The following is a 22,001-nucleotide window of genomic DNA, read 5'->3' on the forward strand; positions in this document are numbered from 1 at the left end:
ATGATCCTATCATTCAAGACTCCAGAGCTGGGGTCCCTTGTGCACAGCCAGCAAAAAACGCTTTGTACGCGGTGGCTGTGAATGTGGCTCAGAAAGACCATCCGCCTGGGCTGAGGGCAACGGGGTGGCCGGGGGGGGTTTAGGACCGGGCTCTTCTCTGAGAGGAGGTTGGCGCTCCCTGTCTAGGCCTCCCATAGAGAAGCGTATTGCTGGTCTACAGTGGAGGATTATTCCTGTGGCTATCGCTACGAACACCTTGATCCATCAGTGGGGAGGGGGTGTCTGTTCTGTGGGGAGGCGGAGACAGTTCAACATTAGTTTTTTTCTTGTGCCAGGTTGGTAGGGGTGTTTTCTGTCCTGCGGGGGGTCAGGCCTAGGGTTGGGGTTGTCTGTGAAGCTATATGTTGGAGGGCCTCAGTATACGGTAGCCAATAGGCCTAGGGTTGGGGGTTGATTGCGAACTATGGATGATTTTCTTGTACATATGTTGTAGAATGAAACGCCTATATGCCTTAAATGTTCATGGATTAAGAACCAATTAAAGGGTTAAAACAGAGCAGGGAAATGTATTTAGTGCAAATGCTGTGTTTCTGATAAGAACGGTTCCTTCTTAACTCCCTGCAGCTGGTCTGGGTATGTCAATGACATGTGATGGAGATACAACTTCTCGTTGTGGCTGTGTGGAGATTGGACTAAACAATGGAACTAGTGTTGTCACTTGTTTGTGTTTATGACCTGACACACATAGCCATATGCACATAGTCATAAAGAAAAACCATAGTGGCTCGAGGTCCAGGGAGGATGGCTGTTTTGAAAGGCTTTAATGTATGTCATGGACATGACGTGTGTAAACCATGTTTAAGTATTAATTGATATGTTTTATAACGTGTTATGAAATGATAAGGGTACAACAGAATGAACATGATTGATACTTTGTACTCCAGATGCATGCCTGGATAGTGAATATAGTCAATACAGAGTGTGATTGTTCTTTTAACGTACGTATGTATATTTTATTTTTTGAGAGCGTGTCCGAGCCACATCACCAATACAATGAGATGAGAGACAGAGGCCCCCATTTTAGAGAAACACACGTAGCCCTTCGTGAGTAAACAAACATGTGACACCGAAGGATGTTAATCATGTTCATATAATGGAGTAACTGTGCAGGTTGTATAAGCTTGACTATGCATTTGTGTCTGTATAAAAGGAGAGCTCCGGGGTCAGGGCAAGCAGTTGCTCCATTCTCGGCTTTGTTTCGCTTTAAATAAAGTATATTCTGAATTCACAAGCTCCAGTTTTTTTTTGAGATACTTTTGAGTTAAATATTTATTCCACAGAACCTATATGTTGGAGAGCCTTGGTATACTGTAGCCAATAGGAGTAGGGACTGCCTGGTAAACTACAGTGAGGGAAAAAAGTATTTGATCCCCTGCTGATTTTGTACGTTTGCCCACTGACAAAGACATGATCAGTCTATCATTTTAATGGTAGGTTTATTTGAACCGTGAGAGACAGAATAACAACAACAAAATCCAGAAAAACGCATGTCAAAAATGTTATAAATTGATTTGCATTTTAATGAGGGAAATAAGTATTTGACCCCTCTGCAAAACATCACTTAGTACTTGGTGGCAAAACCCTTGTTGGCAATCACAGAGGTCAGACGTTTCTTGTAGTTGGCCACCAGGTTTGCACACATCTCAGGAGGGATTTTGTCCCACTCCACTTTGCAGATCATCTCTAAGTCATTAAGGTTTCGAGGCTGACGTTTGGCAACTCGAACCTTCAGCTCCCTCCACAGATTTTCTATGGGATTAAGGTATGGAGACTGGCTAGGCCACTCCAGGACCTTAATGTGCTTCTTCTTGAGCCACTCCTTTGTTGACTTGGCCGTGTGTTTTGGGTCATTGTCATGCTGGAATACCCATCCACTACCTATTTTCAATGCCCTGGCTGAGGGAAGGAGGTTCTCACCCAAGATTTGATGGTACATGGCCCCGTCCATCGTCCCTTTGATGCAGTGAAGTTGTCCTGTCCCCTTAGCAGAAGAACACCCCCAAAGCATAATGTTTCCACCTCCATGTTTGACGGTGGGGATGGTGTTCTTGGGGTCATAGGCAGCATTCCTCCTCCTCCAAACATGGCGAGTTGAGTTGATGCCAAAGAGCTCGATTTTGGTCTCATCTGACCACAACACTTTCACCCAGTTCTCCTCTGAATCATTCAGATGTTCATTGGCAAACTTCAGACGGCCCTGTATACAGTTGTATGAAAAAGTTTGGGCACCCCTCTGAGGCTGCATAATAATTGACTCTGTCGTCACAGAAAATGATCACAGTGGCATGCCATTCATTTTCTAATAAAAGCTGAGTACTGGGGCATTGTCCAGACAAATATTTTTAGTGTATCAATATTAAGTTGTATGAAATTAAATCAGATGTGAAAAATAGGCTATGCAAAAATTTGGGCACCCTTGTCATTCTGTTGATTTGAATACCTGTCACTACTTAGCACTGATTAATTGGTACACACAATTGGTTTGGTGAGCTCATTAAGCCTTGAACTTCATAGACAAGTGCATCCAATCATGAGAAAAGGTATTTAAGGTGGCCAATTGCAAGTTATTGTTCTCTTTGACTCTCCTCTGAAGAGTGGCAACATGGGGCCCTCAAAACAACTCTCAAATGACCTGAAAACAAAGATTGTTCAACATTATGGTTTAGGGGAAGGCTACAAAAAGCTATCGCAGAGATGTAAGCTGTCAGTGTCCACCGTGAGGAACATAGTGAGGAAATGGAAGACCACAGGCACAGTTCTTGTTAAGGCCAGAAGTGACAGGCCAAGTTAAATATCGGAGAGGCAAAAGCGAAGGATGGTGAGAACGGTCAAAAACAGCCCACAGACCACCTCCAAAGACCTACAACATCATCTTGCTGCAGATGGTGTCACTGTGCATCGTTCAACAATTCAGCGCACTTTGCACAAGGAGAAGCTGTACGGGAGAGTGATGCGGAAGAAGCCTTTTCTGCACACACACCACAAACAGAGTCGCTTGAGGTATGCAAACGCACATTTGGACAAGCCAGCTTCATTTTGGAATAAGGTGCTGGGGACTGATGAAACAAAGATTGAGTTATTTGGTCATAACAAGGGGCGTTATGCATGGCGGCAAAGGAACACAGCATTCCAAGAAAAACACTTGCTACCCACAGTAAAATTTGGTGGGGGTTCCATCATGCTGTGGGGCTGTGTGGCCAGTGCCGGTACTGGGAATCTTGTTAAAGTTGAGGGTCGCATGGATTCCACTCAATATCAGCAGATTCTTGGGAATAATGTTGACGAATCAGTCACAAAGTTTAAGTTACGCCGGGGCTGGATATTTCAACAAGACAACGACCCAAAACACTGCTCAAAATCTACCCGGGCATTTATGCAGAGGAACAAGTACAATGTTCTGGAATGGCCATCCTAGTCCCCAGACCTGAATGTCGTTGAGAATCTGTGGGATGATTTGAAGCGGGCTGTCCATGCTCGGCAACCATCAAACCTAACTGAACTGGATATGTTTTGTAAGGAGGAATGGTCCAAAATACCTTCATCCAGAATCCAGACACTCGTTAGAGGCTATAGGAAGCGTCTAGAGGCTGTTATTTTAGCAAAAGGAGGCTCTACTAAATATTGATGTGATTTTTCTGTTGGGGTGCCCAAATTTATGCACCTGTCTAATTTCATTTTGATGCATATTGCACATTTTCTGTTAATCCAATAAACCTAATTTCACTACTGAAATATTACTGTGTCCATCACTTATTTGATAGATCAAAATGAAATTGCTGATCCAAACACCCAATTATTTATAAATGGAAATCATGGAAATTGTCAGGGGTGCCCAAACTTTTTCATACGACTGTATGTGTGCTTTCTTGAGCAGGGGGACCTTGCGGGCGCTGCAGGATTTCAGTCCTTCACGACGACGTGTGTTACCAATTGTTTTCTTGGTGACTATGGTCCCAGCTGCCTTGAGATCATTGACAAGATCCTCCTGTGTAGTTCTGGGCTGATTCCTCACCGTTCTCATGATCATTGCAACTCCACGAGGTGAGATCTTGCATGGAGCCCCAGGCCAAGGGAGATTGACAGATCTTTTGTGTTTCTTCCATTTGCGAATAATCGCACCAACTGTTGTCACCTTCTCACCAAGCTGCTTGGCGATGGTCTTGTAGCCCATTCCAGCCTTGTGTAGGTCTACAATCTTGTCCCTGACATCCTTGGAGAGCTCTTTGGTCTTGGCCATGGTGGAGAGTTTGGAATCTGATTGATTGCTTCTGTGGACAGGTGTCTTTTATATATGTAACAAACTGAGATTAGGAGCACTCCCTTTAAGAGTGTGCTCCTTTATCTCAGCTCGTTACCTGTATAAAAGACACCTGGGAGCCAGAAGTCTTTCTGATTGAGAGGGGGTCAAATACTTATTTCCCTCATTAAAATGCAAATCAATTTATAACATTTTTGACATGCGTTTTTCTGGATTTTTGTTGTTGTTATTCTGTCTCTCACTGTTTAAATAAACCTACCATTAAAATTATAGACTGATCATTTCTTTGTCAGTGGGCAAACGTACAAAATCTGCAGGGGATCAAGTACTTTTTTTCCTCACTGTACCTGGTGGGGCAGGTACACATGTTAACATGGAAGACCAGGGGGGGATGTAGGGACCCCAGAGCTGTGTTGCTGGTGCGGGCTCGGCTAACACTGGAGCATGTATATGGGGGGCTGGTGATCTGTCTGTAGGACTTTGTAGGGGTGTGGGGCGTCAGGGGGGTTCTATGTTCTTGGTTTTAACTTTCTAGTTTGTTAAAATGAAATAAAGTAAGTATTTGGGCCAAATAAAATACCTAAATAAAATACAATTCTCTCTCTCTCTTTTCTCCTCTCTCATCTCTCTGTTCTTCTCACATTCCTCTCTCTTCTCCTCCTCTCTCTTTTTCTCTCTCTCGCCGGCGATGATGGTCATGGTACAATGATGATGTCGCCATGGCAACGGGAGTAACCGAGTAATGGAGTCCTGAGGATGGGTGAGAGGAAGGAGAGGAGAGGGGGGGAGGAGAGGGGAGGATGGGTGAGGGGAAGGAGAGGAGAGGAGAAGTGGTGAAGGAGAGGGGGGATGGGTGAGGGGAAGGAGAAGGGAGGAGGATGGGTAGGGAAGGAGAGAAGTGCAGTGGGGAAGGAGAGGTACGGTGGGGGAGGAGAGGTGAGGTACGGTGGGGGAGGAGATGCGGTGGGGGAGAAGGAGAGGAGAGATGCGGTGGAGGGGAGGAGAGGAGCGGTGGGGGGAGGAGAGGTGAGGTGCGGTGGGGGAGGAGAGGTGCGGTGGGGGAGGAGAGATGTGTTGGGGGAGGAGAGGTGTGGTGGGGGAGGAGAGGTGCGGTGGGGGAGGAGAGGTGCGGTGGGGGGAGGAGAGGTGAGGTGCGGTGGGGGGAGGAGAGGTGAGGTGCGGTGGGGGAGAAGGAGAGGAGAGATGCGGGAGGAGAGGAGAGGAGAGGAGAGGTGGGGGGAGGAGAGGAAAGGAGAGGTGCGGTGGGGGAGGAGAGGAGAGATGCGGTGGAGGGGAGGGAGGTGCGGTGGGGGGAGGAGAGGTGCGGTGGGGGAGGAGAGGTGCAGTGGGGGAGGAGAGGTTCGGTGGGGGAGGAGAGGAGAGGTGGAGGAGAGGAGAGGAGAGGAGAGGTGGTGGAGGAGAGGTTCGGTGGGGGAGGAGAGGAGAGGAGAGGAGAGGAGAGGTGGGGGAGGAGAGGAGAGAAGAGGTGGGGGAGGAGAGGAGAGGTGGGGGAGGAGAGGAGATGAGAGATGCGGTGGAGGAGAGGAGAGATTCGGTGGGAGAGGAGAGGAGAGGTTCGGTGGGAGAGGAGAGGAGAGGGCGGGGGGGATTGAGTGTGATGTGTTATTGGATGGGGCAGAGGGGTGTGATACAGCTATATACCACTAAACAACATTTAATTTGGGACACTAGTGGTACCACATCCCTCGCTCCAACAATCTACATTAGAATCTATATATTCTGTTTCTACATTCACAGCTGTCTGACAGCGACAAGCCCTTAGGAGATGAGATGAGAGGAGAAGATACAGGACCTGTACACAGCCTTTCTGAAATTAGCCCACCCAACTACCTCATCCCCATATTGTTATTTATTTTGCTCATTTGCACCCCAGTATCTCTATTTGCACATCATCTTTTGCACATCTATCATTCCAGTGTTAATACGAAATTGTAACTATTTTGCACTATGGCCTATTTATTGCCTTACCTCCATAACTTGCTACATTTGCACACACTGTATATATATTTTCTGTGGTATTTTTGACTTTATGTTTTGTTTTACCCCATATGTAACTCTGTGTTGTTGTTTTTATCGCACTGCTTTGCTTTATCTTGGCCAGGTCGCAGTTGTAAATGAGAACTTGTTCTCAACTGGCTTACCTGGTTAAATAAAGGTGAAATAAAAATAAAAAATTTGAAAAAGAGAGTGTGTCTGTGTTCTCTGCTACACCCCCCACCCCTCCGTCCCCCCCTCTCTCTTCCTCCATGTGTAGCCGCTTATCGCAGTGTGTGTGTGTGTACACAGATCGACACTGGGCTTGGGTAAACACACACCTGGATAGGAGTAGGAAGAGACTCCCCAATATTGATTTAGTTAGTCTTCTTCACTGTGTATAGGGCGTTCACTCACTGCTGTACAATGTAGAGAAAAAACGGTGCAATTGAAGAGCGTGCTGTGCTACAAGATACATTTCCAAACAGCGTTTTCTTTGCCCTATGTCATTATAAATGACATAGAATCAATCATTAGATTGTTCTCTACAATATTATAACCTTAATATACTTGTACTTGACAGTGTTGATGAAATAAGAACGTTAATTTGCTGTGACCGTTGCTAGTTCAGACTGCACCGCTCTTGGGTGTATCTCTTCCATATTTGGTGTTGGGAGGTGGTACCATTTGGAGGTGTTTGATTGGTTGGACCAATCAAAATAAACTTGATACCTTTGTCACGTTCACCTCCAGATCCTTGGCTTTCATTGGCTATAACCGCGATCAATCTATGTTGAGCGGGGCCGTCGCTATGGCAATTTAAAGGGAAAGACTCAGAAATACACAATGAAAACAGGAACAGATTGTCTTCGCGGAGGGTGGATATTGAAATTCAGTCTGTTAGCTTTCTAAATAAATATATATTTAGTCCCCATTTTAGTTTTGTATTCAGTGGATTTCATTTAGAAAAAGCCCATGTTTTCACTCACGAACCTGCAGCCACTCGTTAGCTTGTCAGTTGACATTGGAAGAGCAGCATCACAGGGTTCTCTGGAGCAGTGACCACTTTTTGATCACGCCCGTGATGACATTCCATTCACTCTAAACATGCTAAATTCTTAGTAAATCGTCTGTAACTTTTGAACCATATATGGTAGAGACATGGGGTTTGGACATTATTTGTATAAACTTTGAATTAATTAATCATTTTATGGGTGAATACCCTACTGTGTGGTTTTACCATGGTACACTGTCTCTTCACTGTGTGGTTTTACCGTGGTACACTGTCTCTTCACTGTGTGGTTTTACCGTGGTACACTGTCTCTTCACTGTGTGGTTTTACCGTGGTACACTGTCTCTTCACTGTGTGGTTTTACCGTGGTACACTGTCTCTTCACTGTGTGGTTTTACCGTGGTACACTGTCTCTTCACTGTGTGGTTTTACCGTGGTACACGGTCTCTTCACTGTGTGGTTTTACCGTGGTACACTGTCTCTTCACTGTGTGGTTTTACCGTGGTACACTGTCTCTTCACTGTGTGGTTTTACCGTGGTACACGGTCTCTTCACTGTGTGGTTTTACCGTGGTACACGGTCTCTTCACTGTGTGGTTTTACCGTGGTACACGGTCTCTTCACTGTGTGGTTTTACCGTGGTACACGGTCTCTTCACTGTGTGGTTTTACCGTGGTATACTGTGTCTTCACTGTCTGGTTTTACCATGGTGTCAGTGAAGGTGTGTAAACAGGGAAGGTGAACATAGATGTATTGCCACTTAATACCACATCACTGATTTCCCGTATTTCTCCTGGTGTAGTTCTGCAGGTAGTGCTATGAGGTCAGGTGTAAGGGGTAAAGGTTAAAAGGTCATAAAGGGGGTCAATCAGTACCTGGTGACCTCTGCCTGCTGTGTGAGCTGCTCCTGGACCTTCTGGCACACCTCTCCGGCCGTGGCGTTGACCTTGCCGATCTTGGTGAAAAGGGCGGCGATCTTGTCGCTACGCAGGAAGCCCGCCGCTCGCCGCTTCAACAGGTGGCTCAGACACGCCTCTATGGTGCCTGGAGGAGAGAGGGAGAGAGAGACGGAGGGATATAGAGAGAAAGAGAGAGAGGGGAGGGAGGGAGAGAATATGAATTTATTGTCCATTTACTATATGAGCAACAGAAAGTGTCTTTCGCCTATCATCCTATTCTCCCCAGCGGGGGGAGCAGCAAAGAGGATGAGGGAGAGAGGGCAACAGGGAGAAAGAGAAAGGGAGGAGGAAGAGGAAGAGAGAAACACAGAGGGAGACAGGAAACAGGAGAGAGTGAAGACAGAAAAGGATATGAAGAGAGGGGGAGGGAGACAGAGGAAGTAGAACAGAAATCCCAGATACAAACACTGTTCTTTAATACACTGTTCCTTAATATCATGTTCTTTAATATCCTATTCCTTAATATCATGTTCTTTAATGCACTGTTCTTTAATGCACTGTTATTTAATATCATGTTCTTTAATACACTCTTCTTTAATGCACTGTTATTTAATATCCTGCTCTTTAATATCCTGCTCTTTAATGCACTGTTCTTTAATATCCTGTTCTTTTAATATCCTCTTCTTTAATATCCTGTTCTTTAATATACTGTTCTTTAATACACTGTTCTTTAATATCCTGTTCTTTAATATCCTGTTCTTTTAATATCCTGCTCTTTAATATCCTGCTCTTTAATATCCTGTTCTTTAATATCCTGCTCTTTAATATCCTGCTCTTTAATATCCTGTTATTTAATATCATGTTCTTTAATATCATGTTCTTTAATACACTGCAGCACTCTGCAGCTTATATCTTATTATGTCTGCATCCCAAATGGAACCATATTCCCAATATAGTGCAGTACTTTTGAAAATGGACCCTGGTCAAAAGTAGTGCACTATATAGGGAATAGGGTGCCATTCAGGACACAGCCTATATTGTATTATATCCACCTGTTGATGGGAGTTAATTAATTACTGAGAATCTTTCCCCAATGCACCAGTCTCTCCCTTCAAGAGCACGCACACACACACACACACACACACACACACACACACACACACACACACACCAATCTCTCTCCTTTCCAGGGGAATGTAGGAATGAACTTAAGTGTGTGTTTGTATGTGTGCCTACCAGTGTGTGTGTGTGCCTACCATTGTGTGTGTGTGTGTGTGTGTGCTTTCACTTTTAAAATATTGAAGAGGGGAGGTTGAAGAATAGAAGGGCAGAATAACATTTTAGGGCCCCAATGGGCCCCTGAAGGTCCTCAAGACGCCATCTTGTCTGTTCATCTGTAAAAAAAAAAAAAAAAAAATGGTATTAAGGGAAACGACAGTCCCTCTACAGCTCCATCATAAGCCATCCATTAGCAGCAGCTTACCACTTGCCTTGCAGCCTCGCTAACATAGCATTAGCCAAATCAAAAGAATATAGCTAGCCGGCTGAATTTATCACCCTAGCCGGCTGAAACACATCCTATAACTTGCTAACGTTACCAGAAATCACGATAAGACTGCAGAGAGCAAACAGCTTTTTACTGCGTCTCAAATGGCAACCTGCTCACTATATAGTGCACTACTTTTGATCCTGGCCCATAGGGCTCTGGTCAAAAGTAGTGCACTATAGGGAGTAGGTTGCCATGTGGGATGCACACAGAGGCCCTATGTAGATCAGACTATCCATGCAAATCTCCACCAGAACAGAACAGCCCCACCACAGTAGACAGAGAGGGTATTTACACCACAGTAGACAGAGAGGGTATTTACACCACAGTAGACAGAGAGGGTATTTACACCACAGTAGACAGAGAGGGTATTTACACCACAGTAGACAGAGAGGGTATTTACACCACAGTAGACAGAGAGGGTATTTACACCACAGTAGACAGAGAGGGTATTTACACCACAGTAGACAGAGAGGGTATTTACACCACAGGAGGAAAGAGAGGGTATTTACACCACATGAGGAAAGAGAGGGTATTTACACCACAGGAGGAAAGAGAAGGTATTTACACCACAATAGACAGAGATGGTATTTACACCACAGTAGACAGAGAGGGTATTTACACCACAATAGATAGAAAGGGTATTTACACCACAGTAGACAGAGAGGGTATTTACACCACAGTAGACAGAGAGGGTATTTACACCACAGGAGGAAAGAGAGGGTATTTACACCACAGTAGACAGAGAGGGTATTTACACCACAATAAACAGAGAGGGTATTTACACCACAGGAGGAAAGAGAAGGTATTTACACCACAATAGACAGAGATGGTATTTACACCACAGTAGACAGAGAGGGTATTTACACCACAATAGATAGAAAGGGTATTTACACCACAGTAGACAGAGAGGGTATTTACACCACAGTAGACAGAGAGGGTATTTACACCACAGGAGGAAAGAGAGGGTATTTACACCACAGTAGACAGAGAGGGTATTTACACCACAATAAACAGAGAGGGTATTTACACCACAGTAGACAGAGAGGGTATTTACACCACAATAGATAGAGGGGGTATTTACACCACAGTAGACAGAGAGGGTATTTACACACAATAGACAGAGAGGGTATTTACACCACAATAGACAGAGAGGGTATTTACACCACAATAAACAGAGAGGGTATTTACACCACAGTAGACAGAGAGGGTATTTACACCACATGAGGAAAGAGAGGGTATTTACACCACAGTAGACAGAGAGGGTATTTACACCACAATAGACAGAGAGGGTATTTACACCACAGTAGACAGAGCGGGTATCTACACCACAATAGACAGAGAGGGTATTTACACCACAATAGACAGAGAGGGTATTTACACCACAATAGACAGAGAGGGTATTTACACCACAGGAGGAAAGAGAAGGTATCTACACCACAATAGACAGAGATGGTATTTACACCACAGTAGACAGAGAGGGTATTTACACCACAATAGATAGAAAGGGTATTTACACCACAGTAGACAGAGAGGGTATTTACACCACAGTAGACAGAGAGGGTATTTACACCACAGGAGGAAAGAGAGGGTATTTACACCACAGTAGACAGAGAGGGTATTTACACCACAATAAACAGAGAGGGTATTTACACCACAGTAGACAGAGAGGGTATTTACACCACAATAGATAGAGGGGGTATTTACACCACAGTAGACAGAGAGGGTATTTACACCACAATAGACAGAGAGGGTATTTACACCACAATAGACAGAGAGGGTATTTACACCACAATAAACAGAGAGGGTATTTACACCACAGTAGACAGAGAGGGTATTTACACCACATGAGGAAAGAGAGGGTATTTACACCACAGTAGACAGAGAGGGTATTGTGATGTCACGAGAGGCTGTGTCCTGGAGGGACGTTACATCCCCCTGAGGTGGCTGCAAACCCAGACAGCTATGGCTCCATCTGCTGGTATGGTCGGGAACTCCACCCCTCTATGGCCAATCTTCCCACGCAGCTGAAACAAATGAGGAGCTGATGAGCTGAAGTTTTGGGAAGGGAAGAGACACAGTCTCCAACCTGGGCTCTCTGGAGGACAAGAGTGCTGCACGTCCACTTCCATGAGGAATATAAGGATTTGGAGATACTTACCTTTGGGAAATACTCACCTTTGGATATATGCACCTGTGGAAATACGTGAGAGACATTTGGAAGGACTTTTTGCTGGGTTGGCCACTAGCTGCAACGTGGACTACAGTAAGGCTGGGGAAAAGTTATCTGAGCGAGGGAGAATTATGATTTTGGATGTGGAAGAGACATCCCTGAACTGTTAACCCTTAAAGAGCCACAAGAGAACAGAATTTTGTTATATTTTCGTTAATTTCCCAAGACCTATAATAAAATCCTTGTTTTGTTTGAACCTTGTCTCCTTGCACTACTTGAGCAATCCCGCTGAAAGCTGTGTAGCCTCTCGTGACGTCACAGATGGTGGAGAATACGGGCACGCTCAAGCGTTAATAGTGCATGTCAGAGGAGGATACCGAAGGTTTGATCACCCAGTTTTCCAAGTTGGCCGTAGGCTCCCCGCCCGACTGAAATGGAGGACATATTGAAAGCCCTTGTTGCTGGCCAGCAAGCCCAGATGCAAGTAAACGTGGCTCTCTTGGAGGAGCAAAAGAAAGCCAACCTTCTGAAGGCAGAGGAATTGCAGTTGCAGAGACAGAGGGTGGTCCAAAATACCCGCCCAATAAAGGCAAGTGACTTTATATCTAAGATGAGAGCTACCGATGACATTGAGGCATACCTGCATGCATTTGAGGCCACGGCCACTAGGGAAGCCTGGCCCAAGCAACAGTGGGTTGGTCTGTTAGCCCCCCTTTCTAACCGGGGAATCGCTGAATGCTGTCCGGGACCTGGGCCCTGACCAGGTTACTGACTATGATGCCCTGAAGTCTGAGATCCTCAGCAGATATGGACTCACAAAGTTTGGTATGGCCCAGCGCTTTCACAGCTGGACCTTCCAACCAGACCAACCTCGGGCGCAGATGCATGAACTTGTCCGAATCGCAAGGAAATGGCTGGATCCGCAGAGGAATACAGCAGCGGCGGTGGTGGAGGCCGTTGTGGTGGATCGTTACCTACGCGCCCTGCCTTATGAGGCAAAACGGTTCATCAGTCAACAGGCCTTGACCACGGCTGATCTGACCGTGGAAGCTGTGGAAAAGTACCAGGCCACAGCGGAGATGCTGAATGCTTCCCGAAAAGACCCCAGGAGTGCGGCCCCACCACAAATGGGAAGAACCCGTCCAAAGGACCCCAAGGTCTCGAACCCAGCCACGTCAGGACTTATCCCGGCTCCAGGGGGAGCCAGAAACCAGGCGGGTCCAAGAAGAGTACACCAGGAGGGGGGAAACTCGACAGTGTTACCGGTGTGGGGAGATGGGACATATCTCCTGGCAGTGTGGGAAACCAGCCGATGAACCTATGCCCACTGCGGAGTCCTCCAGCTCAGCACCCACACACCGTTTGGCCTCGCTCTTGGGAGTCGTAGATGGCGGCCCAGATCGACCCCCCCACCTGCCCGGTAACTGTGAATCACCATGATGTGGAGGCCTTACTGGATTCTGGTAGCCGGGCCACCCTGGTGCGTAAGGATTTGGTGGGCCCAACGTGTCTGACCCCGGGGAAAGTCCTCCCAGTTTCCTGTGTCCATGGGGACACCAGAGAATACCCCATTACTGAACTTACAATGACCAGCACACGGGGAACCATACACACGACGGCGGGGGTGGTTGATTCCCTCCCCATCCCTGTCCTAATTGGACGAGACTGCCCAGCCTTTTACCCACTCTGGAGAGAGTCTCAGGAGAGGATAACCCGAGTACCTCGGAAACGGAGAGGCAAGACTCATCCTGGGAAGGCTCCGGTGCAATCCTCCGAGTTACTCACTCCCGCCCGGGCTCTGATAGGGATGGCAGGTGCCCAGACCGACACAGAGACGGAGCTACAGAATCTGGACAAAGAACTGTCTGGTCTGAAGGGGACCGCTGAGAGGTATCGTTTGTTAAAGCAACAGTTAGACATGAAGACAGAAGAGTTAGATATCCTCCAGGCTAAACTCCAACAGAGCTCCTTCCCTAAGCAACAGGAGGAGCTGGAGAGGCTGCGCAGGACCATCGAGGAGTGTGAGGAGACCCTGCGCAGTAGTAAGGAGGTCCAGAAGAAGGCAGAGGAGAAGTACAAGGTGTTGGAGTACAAGATGAAGAATGCGGAGGCAGAGAGAGAAAGGAACTGAAAGCTGCTCAACAGAAGCTAAACTCTGCTAAAACCAAGGCTGATGCGTTCAGTAAGAAACTCAAGGAGAGACAACAGGAGGCTGAGTCCCTGGTCCTAGAGTTGGAGGAGTTGAAGAGAGAGCAGTCTGGCAAGCACCACGGCAATGCGGACGCCCTCTCCCGGCGTGATGCCTTCTTCGCTGCCTTTACCCCGACGAGGACGTCGGTCCCGAGGAGGGGGATGTGTGATGTCACGAGAGGCTGTGTCCTGGAGGGACGTTACATCCCCCTGAGGTGGCTGCAAACCCAGACAGCTATGGCTCCATCTGCTGGTATGGTCGGGAACTCCACCCCTCTATGGCCAATCTTCCCACGCAGCTGAAACAAATGAGGAGCTGATGAGCTGAAGTTTTGGGAAGGGGAAGAGACACAGTCTCCAACCTGGGCTCTCTGGAGGACAAGAGTGCTGCACGTCCACTTCCATGAGGAATATAAGGATTTGGAGATACTTACCTTTGGGAAATACTCACCTTTGGATATATGCACCTGTGGAAATACGTGAGAGACATTTGGAAGGACTTTTTGCTGGGTTGGCCACTAGCTGCAACGTGGACTACAGTAAGGCTGGGGAAAAGTTATCTGAGCGAGGGAGAATTATGATTTTGGATGTGGAAGAGACATCCCTGAACTGTTAACCCTTAAAGAGCCACAAGAGAACAGAATTTTGTTATATTTTCGTTAATTTCCCAAGACCTATAATAAAATCCTTGTTTTGTTTGAACCTTGTCTCCTTGCACTACTTGAGCAATCCCGCTGAAAGCTGTGTAGCCTCTCGTGACGTCACAGTATTTACACCACAATAGACAGAGAGGGTATTTACACCACAGTAGACAGAGCGGGTATCTACACCACAATAGACAGAGAGGGTATTTACACCACAATAGACAGAGAAGGTATTTACACCACAATAGACAGGGAGGGTATTTGCACCACAATAGACAGAGAGGGTATTTACACCACAATAGACAGAGAAAGTATGTACACCACAATAGACAGAGAGGGTATTTACACCACAATAGACAGAAGGTATTTACACCACAATAAACAGAGAGGGTATTTACACCACAGTAGACAGAGAGGGTATTTACACCACAGGAGGAAAGAGAGGGTATTTACACCACAATAAACAGAGAGGGTATTTACACCACAGTAGACAGAGAGGGTATTTACACCACAGGAGGAAAGAGAGGGTATTTACACCACAGTAGACAGAGAGGGTATTTACACCACAATAGACAGAGAGGGTATTTACACCACAGTAGACAGAGAGGGTATTTACACCACAATAGACAGAGAGGGTATTTACACCACAGGAGGAAAGAGAGGGTATTTACACCACAGTAGACAGAGAAGGTATTTACACCACAGTAGACAGAGAGGGTATTTACACCACAGTAGACAGAGAGGGTATTTACACCACAGGAGGAAAGAGAAAAGGTCATCTTTGTGATTTATATCCTTGCTGCTGTTTGACAGCCCAAATGGCACCCTATTCCATATATAGTCATTATATGGTGATAACTACACCCTATGGGCCCTGGTCACTATATACATTTGAAGTCTAACTGCTGTGTCTCTTACGCTGTCTAACTGCTGTGTCTCTTATGCTGTCTAACTGCTGTGTCTCTTACGCTGTCCAACTGCTGTGTCTCTTACGCTGTCCAACTGCTGTGTCTCTTATGCTGTCTAACTGCTGTGTCTCTTACGCTGTCTAACTGCTGTGGCTCTTACGCTGTCCAACTGCTGTGTCTCTTACGCTGTCTAACTGCTGTGGCTCTTACGCTGTCTAACTGCTGTGGCTCTTACGCTGTCTAACTGCTGTGGCTGTCTAACTGCTGTGGCTCTTACGCTGTCTAACTGCTGTGTCTCTTACGCTGTCTAACTGCTGTGGCTCTTACGCTGTCTAACTGCTGTGGCTGTCTAACTGCTGTGGCTCTTACGCTGTCTAACTGCTGTGGCTCTTACGCTGTCTAACTGCTGTGGCTGTCTAACTGCTGTGGCTCTTCGCTTGTGGCTCTTACGCTGTCTAACTGCTGTGGCTGTCTAACTGCTGTGTCTCTTACGCTGTCTAACTGCTGTGGCTCTTACGCTGTCTAACTGCTGTGGCTGTCCAACTGCTGTGGCTCTTACGCTGTCTAACTGCTGTGGAATGTTGGATGTACAGTTGAAGTCGGAAGTTTACATACACTTAGGTTGGAGTCATTAAAACTCGTTTTTCAACCACTCCACAAATGTCTTGTTAACAAACTATAGTTTTGGCAAGTCGGTTAGGACATCTACTTTGTGCATGACACAAGTAATTTTTCCAACAATTGTTTACAGACAGATTATTTCACTTATAATTCACTGTATCACAATTCCAGTGGGGTCAGAAGTTTACATACACTAAGTTGACTGTGCCTTTAAACAGCTTGGAAAATTCCAGAAAATGGATGTCATGGCTTTAGAAGCTTCTGATAGGCTAATTGACATCATTTGGCCTACAAACCTGACTCAGTTACACCAGCTGTGTCAGGAGGAATGGGCCCAAATTCACCTAACTTATTGTGGGAAGCTTGTGGAAGGCTACCCGAAATGTTTGACCCAAGTTAAACAATTTAAAGGCAATGCTACCAAATACTAATTGAGTGTATGTAAACTTCTGACCCACTGGGAATGTGATGAAAGAAATAAATGCTGAAATAAATCATTCTCTCTACTATTATTCTGACATTTCACATTCTTAAAATAAAGTGGTGATCCTAACTGACCTAAGACAGGGAATTTTTACTAGGATTAAATGTCAGGAATTGTGAAAAACTGAGTTTAAATGTAATTGGCTAAGGTGTATGTAAACTTCCGACTTCAACTGTATAGGGAGTAGGGTACCATTTGGGATACAGCCTACTTCTGTGTGTTTCTCTCCCCGTTGGCATCGCAAGCTAGTGTGACAGAAGTTACCAACACTTCAGCAGAATTAGAAGGCGGAATGGCGTGTGGGCTGTCTTCTGTGTTCTGTTGGGGGAAGCCATCGCTACTTTATGGTTCGTAATAGCTGTTTTTATCGCTGCTCTTACACCACTGGAGCAAGCAGACTGCTCGAGGAGATCATTACAAGTCTATAGGAGAGAGTTAAGTTAGCACATCAACTTGGTGTGTAATGTGTAAAAGTTACATTCAAGGGTTGTTTTTAGACCAAAAAAACAACAAAAAAAAGGTGAACGATTGACTTCAAACTATTTGGTTATAGCAAATTCCAAACACATCAAATCTATCTATTCCTCCTTTCCCCTGAAAGCAAATATTTGCTAGGAAATTAGCACTGTGTGTGTGTGTGTGTGTGTGTGTGTGTGTGTGTGTGTGCGTGCGTCTGCCCGTGGTGTGTGTGTGTGTGTGTGCGTGCGTCTGCCCGTGGTGTGTGTGTGTGTGTGTGCGTGCGTGTGCCCGTGGTGTGTGCGTGTGTGTGTGTGTGTGTGTGTGCGTGTGCCCGTGGTGTGTGTGTGTGTGTGGAGCAGATGAATCATCTAAGTGGTTTCCGTTGAGAGCAGAGCGCAGCGCGTCAGGCCAGATAACGTTCCTAAAGACAGTTCCCTGAACACGACTTCTGCACCTGACTGCTTTTCACACATATTATAGGATCAGGATTTATGACTGACACACAATAAACAGGGTTTCCACGGGTCCTTAAAAAGTACAAAATTAATTTATCTAAATAAAAGGCCTTAAAATGTCTTAAATTGTCTTAAATTCAGTTTTCGGCCGGAGATGACTACAATGTTTCTGCTATGTTGTGCAGCTGCTTAATTATTGCAATCCACGACAAAAACGGAAGAAAAAATGTTTCAGCAAATTATTATGATTTTCAAGATTTTACATTTAAGTCATTATCCAGAGCGACTTACAGAAGCAATTAGGGTTAAGTGCCTTGCTTAAGGGCACATCGACAGATTTTTCACCTAGTTGGCTCGGGGATTAGAACCAGCGACCTTTCGGTTACTGGCACAACGCTCTTACCCACTAAGCTACCTGCCGCCCACATGTAGCCTGCGACTCTGTGTGTGCGCGTGATGCTAAAGCGCTCCACATGTAGCCTACGACTCTCTCTGTGTGTGCGCGTGATGCTAAAGCGCTCCACATGTAGCCTACGACTCTCTCTGTGTGTGCGCGTGATGCTAAAGCGCTCCACATGTAGCCTACGACTCTCCCTGTGTGTGCGCGTGATGCTAAAGCGCTCCACATGTAGCCTACGACTCTCTGTGTGTGCGCGTGATGCTAAAGCGCTCCACATGTAGCCTACGACTCTCTGTGTGTGCGCGTGATGCTAAAGCGCTCCACATGTAGCCTACGACTCTCTCTGTGTGTGCGCGTGATGCTAAAGCGCTCCACATGTAGCCTACGACTCTCTGTGTGTGCGCGTGATGCTAAAGCGCTCCACATGTAGCCTACGACTCTCTCTGTGTGTGCGCGTGATGCTAAAGCGCTCCACATGTAGCCTACGACTCTCTGTGTGTGCGCGTGATGCTAAAGCGCTCCACATGTAGCCTACGACTCTCTGTGTGTGCGCGTGATGCCAGATGAGAGAGCACGGCGAGTGAGGTAGGCTACAAAATAGATAGCCAATTCAAAACATTGCTTGTAATTTGGCTAGTTAGCGAGTTCGTTAGATAGCTAGTTAACTATTTAGCTATTAAATGACATGGTCAAACAGTAAAGGGCATTGTCTTCATTAATCCTGTTCTGAAAGTGTCTACCCTGCCCATGTGCCTGTTTCTCTGGGGCCTGCTGCAGTGATAATGAGCCGGCCAATCTTTACTGCCCTGCTCACAGCGCTCATGTAGAAACAAAATGTGATCTGATTCTAGCTATAAGAAAAAAAAAGTTGTTGTCACAGTTGAACAGTTGAAGAGAAGATGTTCTCAGCTTTGTGCAGGAGGATTTTTTTTTTTTCTCAGCTGTCTATTTTACAACAGAGATATTGATATGGATTTGAGATACGGAGCGCGCTAAATGAGCTTTGGCCATTGTGAGCGCATCGGCCTCTGCGAGCACATCAGCCTTAATTGGGTATTACGCTATGACAGCCAAAAACATTTTGGGACATTAATAATTACTTTACTGTTTCATTAACACATGGCTATTTCCAGTGACATTTATATTTAGAGGTAATGATCTAGCTAATGTGTTTTGAGTTTCCACTCACCCAGCTGGTGAATTAGCACCAAATATATTGGTTTGTGATATTAGTGCAGATACCGAAGTAGACAAATGAATCTCTATTGAATTAAACATATTGAGTCATAGTTTAACACTACAGTATAAACACAATAGCCTAATTGTCAAATTCATGACATCACTAGATTAGGTTGCAGTGCACATCAAAATATCTTCAATCTTCAATCATGCATTCCTGCTTAGTTGAAACAAGTTATTTGAATACCATCTCAGTAGTCTATTGCACTTCTTTATTAAAGCACTGTGAATGGTATTAGAAGATGATTAGCCTACAAATGTTTTCTTTTGTTGACAGCGTGAAACAATATGGGGAAATTAGTAGGTTTAATACCAAAATTGGTATTCAATTGCATTTCAAGTGGCCTTAAAAAGGTATTTAAAAGTCTTAAATTCAACTGGATGGAACCTGCAGATAATGTGAATAAAGCCATGCTTTAGATTGATGCATAATAATATAATGTTTAAGATCCTCAAAATCTATCTAATCCTTTAAGGAACAACGTCAAGTCAAGGTGCGCTATGGGGACTGGATATTATAAGATTGTATGAGGTTGTTTGTGTGTGTGTGTGTGTGTGTGTGTGTGTGTGTGTGTGTGTGATTGTGTGTGTTGGTAAGTTTTGTTTAATGTGTGAAGTCAAGTATCCAGCTGAATAATACCCTGGTCTGTGTGCTTGTGATTGGTGGTTTTCCCTGCCTGCCTGCATGCATCCATAACCCATCCACCCACACACTCCCTCCCTCTCTCTCTCTCTCCCCCTCTCTATAGTGAGGACACATCCAAGCAGCAATTCTGACATCTAAGATACAATAGATACGGTGAAATAGCAAATATTTTCTCAGCCTTTCAAAACTATACTACCTAATTCCATATAGTCTAACGTCTAAGATATACACATTCATTTAGTAACAAGAAATATGCTGAAATGGCAGATATTTTCTCAGCCTTCTCAGCAAAATTATAGTAGCCAATTCTATCTAGTCCCCTAATGACAACCCCCCCATTTTTGTGTCACTGGTTATTTGGACAAATGACTGTAAACTAATATATATACAGTGGGGGAAAAAAGTATTTAGTCAGCCACCAATTGTGCAAGTTCTCCCACTTAAAAAGATGAGAGAGGCCTGTAATTTTCATCATAGGTACACGTCAACTATGACAGACAAAATGAGAAAAACATTTCCAGAAAATCACATTGTAGGATTTTTAATAAATGTATTTGCAAATTATGGTGGAAAATAAGTATTTGGTCAATAACAAAAGTTTCTCAATACTTTGTTATATGCCCTTTGTTGGCAATGACACAGGTCAAACGTTTTCTGTAAGTCTTCACAAGGTTTTCACACACTGTTGCTGGTATTTTGGCCCATTCCTCCATGCAGATCTCCTCTAGAGCAGTGATGTTTTGGGGCTGTCACTGGGCAACACGGACTTTCAACTCCCTCCAAAGATTTTCTATGGGGTTGAGATCTGGAGACTGGCTAGGCCACTCCAGGACCTTGAAATGTTTCTTACGAAGCCCTTCGTTGCCCGGGCGGTGTGTTTGGGATCATTGTCATGCTGAAAGACCCAGCCACGTTTCATATTCAATGCCCTTGCTGATGGAAGGAGGTTTTCACTCAAAATCTCACGATACATGACCCCATTCATTCTTTCCTTTACACGGATCAGTCGTCCTGGTCCCTTTGCAGAAAAACAGCCCCAAAGCATGATGTTTCCACCCCCATGCTTCACAGTAGGTATGGTGTTCTTTGGATGCAACTCAGCATTCTTTGTCCTCCAAATACGACGAGTTGAGTTTTTACCAAAAAGTTCTATTTTGGTTTCATCTGACCATATGACATTCTCCCAATCCTCTTCTGGATCATCCAAATGCACTCTAGCAAACTTCAGACGGGCCTGGACATGTACTGGCTTAAGCAGGGGGACACGTCTGGCACTGCAGGATTTGAGTCCCTGGCGGCGTAGTGTGTTACTGATGGTAGGCTTTGTTACTTTGGTCCCAGCTCTCTGCAGGTCATTCACTAGGTCCCCCCCGTGTGGTTCTGGGATTTTTGCTCACCGTTCTTGTGATCATTTTGACCCCACGGGGTGAGATCTTGCGTGGAGCCCCAGATCGAGGGGAGATTATCAGTGGTCTTGTATGTCTTCCACTTCTAATAATTGCTCCCACAGTTGATTTCTTCAAACCAAGCTGCTTACCTATTGCAGATTCAGTCTTCCCAGCCTGGTGCAGGTCTACAATTTTGTTTCTGGTGTCCTTTGACAGCTCTTTGGTCTTGGCCATAGTGGAGTTTGGAGTGTGACTGTTTGAGGTTGTGGACAGGTGTCTTTTATACTGATAACAAGTTCAAACAGGTGCCATTAATACAGGTAACGAGTGGAGGACAGAGGAGCCTCTTAAAGAAGAAGTTACAGGTCTGTGAGAGCCAGAAATCTTGCTTGTTTGTAGGTGACCAAATACTTATTTTCCACCATAATTTGCAAATAAATTCATAAAAAATCCTACAATGTGATTTTCTGGATTTTTTTCTCCTCAATTTGTCTATAGTAGTTGACGTGTACCTATGATAAAAATTACAGGCCTCTCTCATCTTTTTAAGTGGGAGAACTTGCACAATTGGTGGCTGACTAAATACTTTTTTTCCCCACTGTACATACATACAGCACATTCTGAA

General features: G+C 45.3%; 1 protein-coding gene across 3 annotated transcripts in view; it reads right to left on the bottom strand.

The window, feature by feature from the left end:
* Nucleotides 1-22,001, bottom strand: part of LOC121555676 (small G protein signaling modulator 2) — a 158,640-nt gene that overhangs the window by 90,050 nt on the left and 46,589 nt on the right. For all 3 annotated transcript variants that reach the window (XM_041869505.2, XM_041869504.2, XM_041869503.2), the window contains exon 3: nucleotides 8,200-8,368. In XM_041869505.2, the coding sequence (XP_041725439.1) occupies nucleotides 8,200-8,368 (169 nt within the window). The remainder of the gene's footprint in view (nucleotides 1-8,199; nucleotides 8,369-22,001) is intronic.

This window comes from Coregonus clupeaformis, unplaced genomic scaffold (assembly GCF_020615455.1).
Source record: "Coregonus clupeaformis isolate EN_2021a unplaced genomic scaffold, ASM2061545v1 scaf0172, whole genome shotgun sequence".
In the NCBI taxonomy this organism is placed as follows: Eukaryota; Metazoa; Chordata; class Actinopteri; order Salmoniformes; family Salmonidae; genus Coregonus; species Coregonus clupeaformis.